At 58.4% G+C, this 2,782-nt stretch overlaps 1 protein-coding gene across 1 annotated transcript in view; it reads left to right on the plus strand.

Annotated features, from left to right (window-relative positions):
• Nucleotides 1–2,514: 2,514 nt before the first annotated feature.
• The window catches only part of Slc18a3 (solute carrier family 18 member A3), a 2,338-nt gene continuing 2,070 nt past the window's right edge, over nt 2,515–2,782 (plus strand). The window contains exon 1 of the mRNA XM_010622621.1: nt 2,515–2,664. Within this exon, the coding sequence (XP_010620923.1) occupies nt 2,515–2,664 (150 nt within the window). The remainder of the gene's footprint in view (nt 2,665–2,782) is intronic.

The following is a 2,782-nucleotide window of genomic DNA, read 5'->3' on the forward strand; positions in this document are numbered from 1 at the left end:
TCATGGTGGCAAGTATGAGCCTGGCCAGCACCACGGACAGCTCCAGTCTGCCTAGGAAGCAACTCTGTTCGGCGTCCTGACTGGGCTGAGAAGGTCATTTCGCTGAGTCTTTTGCTGAAGGAGGTCCTCATTTACCTGTGACCCTTGCACTTTAATCCCTGAGGCTAAAGATAGAAGGAGGTTGCCTTGTGATCTGGAGGTTGAGGAACGAAGCTTAATGTCCCCAGCCTACTGAGGAACCCAGTCCAGTACCTTCCTTCTCTTCTGGATCCTCATCTGCTTCTCTCCACTACCCTGGCCCTGCACATCACTTTGCTGAAGGAGTAGAGCAGGCATAATGAGGCGCAGGGAACAGGGAAGTAGGTCTCATGGCTTGTATTTAAATCCAGGCTCTGCTGCAGAGCTCTCAGGCCACTGGGCCAGCTTCCCCATCCCTGGCTTCCTCCTCCAGCAAGCTGGAGGTATACCAGGACCCATGGAGGGATGGAGAAAAGCAGCCCCCACTGCACCCATGGCACAGAGAAATGACTTAATAAATAAGTCCTCTTTCTGCCTTATAGCAACAGAGTTAAGTGTGAGTTCAGAGCCCAGATAACTTGGCTCCATTCTCAGAACAGCGCTGCATTAATTGGGCCAGAGAGCTGGAGAAGCAGTCTGCATCTGGACAACACTGGAAACATTTATTTTCTTGAAGACCCCACTGTTCTCCAGCCACTAGAAAGAAACTGTCTACCTCATGTCCTTTACTGCTCCTCCTCTGAATCAGGCAGGCAAAGTGTGCATAAATACCACTGCTCCAGGAGTATATGCCCCTTGAAAAACCTTGTAATGAGAGAGCTGAGGAGCCCAGAGGTCTTAAACTCAAATGACTTCAGAGTTAGGCAGGCGACATAAATATGTGGGGCCAGTTTAGGAGGGGGCTGTTATGAGCCAAGGCCTCATGCAAACTCAATAAAGGCCATCAAATAAGTTCATGTAATTCTCCCATCCAAAGAACCCCTCTACAGAGTCATTTATGTTTGAGAGCTGTAGTGAGGTCAGCACCTAACCACTTGCTAGATAAAGGCTGGGGCTGGGGCCCCAAGGGGGGCCATGAACAAGGTCGTCCAGAGCCAGGCCTGTCCCCTGGTTGGAGCTCTTGGGACAGGGTGGTTTGGCCACTGTAGAACACATGTAGCAGTGCCTTTCTGGGGTGTCTGGAGGGTGGAGAGACAGCAATAGAGGACAAGGCTGCTGCTTCTGACCCTAATGCCCTGGCCTCCATCACCTTCTCCCACAGCTGCAGCAGAAACATAAGCCAACTCCCCAGTGCCTTCTGCACCCTCCACCAGCCCAGGCACAGCCTGGAATCACAGCACCTCGCCAGTGGGACCAACCAGGCAACCAAGCCCCCCCCCACCCTGTCTTTCATCTGCTCTGCACCAGACCCTCAGCTGGAACAAGAGGATAAGACAGCACATTTTACAACCATGATTTTACTATGTGCCCTGCATGCATGCTAAGCAGCAGGTGCTGTTATTACTCCATTTTCCAGGTGTACTGACTGAAGCAGGGACATGGAGGAGAAACCACCTCACTAGGTGCCCTTGTTTAGTGAGTGGCAGAGCAGGGAGCAATTCTGCTGTCCAGCCTCTACAGCCCCTGGCCTCAGAGGCCTGCTTCAGGGCCAGACACTATTGGAAGAAGCAGTTGCACCTAACACTGGTTGGGGTTGAGGCCAGGCCAGGAAGGGAGACAACTTGTAACCTCAACACCACCAGCTCCACAACCTCAGCTGGTTTCCAGCCGCCCTCGGCCAGCCAGCCGGGACCTAGAACCCTCACAACGGCTCTGGAGCCTTTAGGGGGGCCAAAATTCTTCTGGGGATGCGGCAGGCCCAGCACAAGGCCTGGTGCTGAGAAGAGGGCTGGGGGCGCAGCGCTGTGGGAAGATGAGCGTCCCTCCCCCGGGCCTCTGATGGCAGCGGAGAGAGGGCCCCTGGCTGGAGAGCGGTGTGGCGCCCAGGCTGGGCTTCCTAAGGCTGGGAAGAGCCCCTAGACGCACCGTTCGGGTAGCCCCGAAGCCAGGCGGCTCCGGGGTTGGGGGATGGGAGGGTGGCAAGTGGGCGGAGGCTCCTAGGGCCGAGGGCTGGCCGAGCCCGAGCGCAATGGGCCTGGGAGGAGTTTGCTAGGGGAGGGAGAGGAGGCGGGGCAGGGGAGACCCCACTGCGAAGCGGAGAAAGAGTACCGGGTGGGGTGCTCAGGAGGCGCGGGAGGCTGAGTGCTGCAGGGCTGATGTTCGGGACCCTGGGTAGGGGCGTGGCGACCTGCGCCTCAGTTCCTCCGGGCTCACGGTCTGGATGAGCTGAGGTGACATTCTGCCCTAGGGCTGGCCGATGGGAGTCGGGCTCAGCAGTCTCCGAGCCCCCCCCTCCCTTCCAGGGTGGAAAGAGCCGGGGGCAGGGCCAAGAGGAGGTTAGGGGTCCATGCTCAGCGCCCCTTGGGTCGCGACTCCAAACTCCCGCTGAGAGCACAGATGGAAGCGGCGCGGCTCACCTCGGGGGCGCCCTGCCAGCTGTGCGCTGAGATCCAAGCAGAGGCGGAGATCTCCAGCCGGGCTGCTCCCTCCTCAGGGACCCGCCGCCGCGCCCCCCTTCCTAGTCGAAGAAGAGGGGGCGCTGACCCCGTGGGTCCTAGGACTGGGGGCACAGAGCTCTGACTCCGCCCACGCCGCGCCCATCCTCAGCTGCTGGCCCAGAACTCCTCCTCACCCAGACCCCTTCCTGGGGCTTCCAGGCCCGGTG

This window comes from Fukomys damarensis, unplaced genomic scaffold, assembly GCF_012274545.1.
Source record: "Fukomys damarensis isolate Sample0158 unplaced genomic scaffold, DMR_v1.0_HiC HiC_scaffold_1, whole genome shotgun sequence".
Taxonomy (NCBI): domain Eukaryota; kingdom Metazoa; phylum Chordata; class Mammalia; order Rodentia; family Bathyergidae; genus Fukomys; species Fukomys damarensis.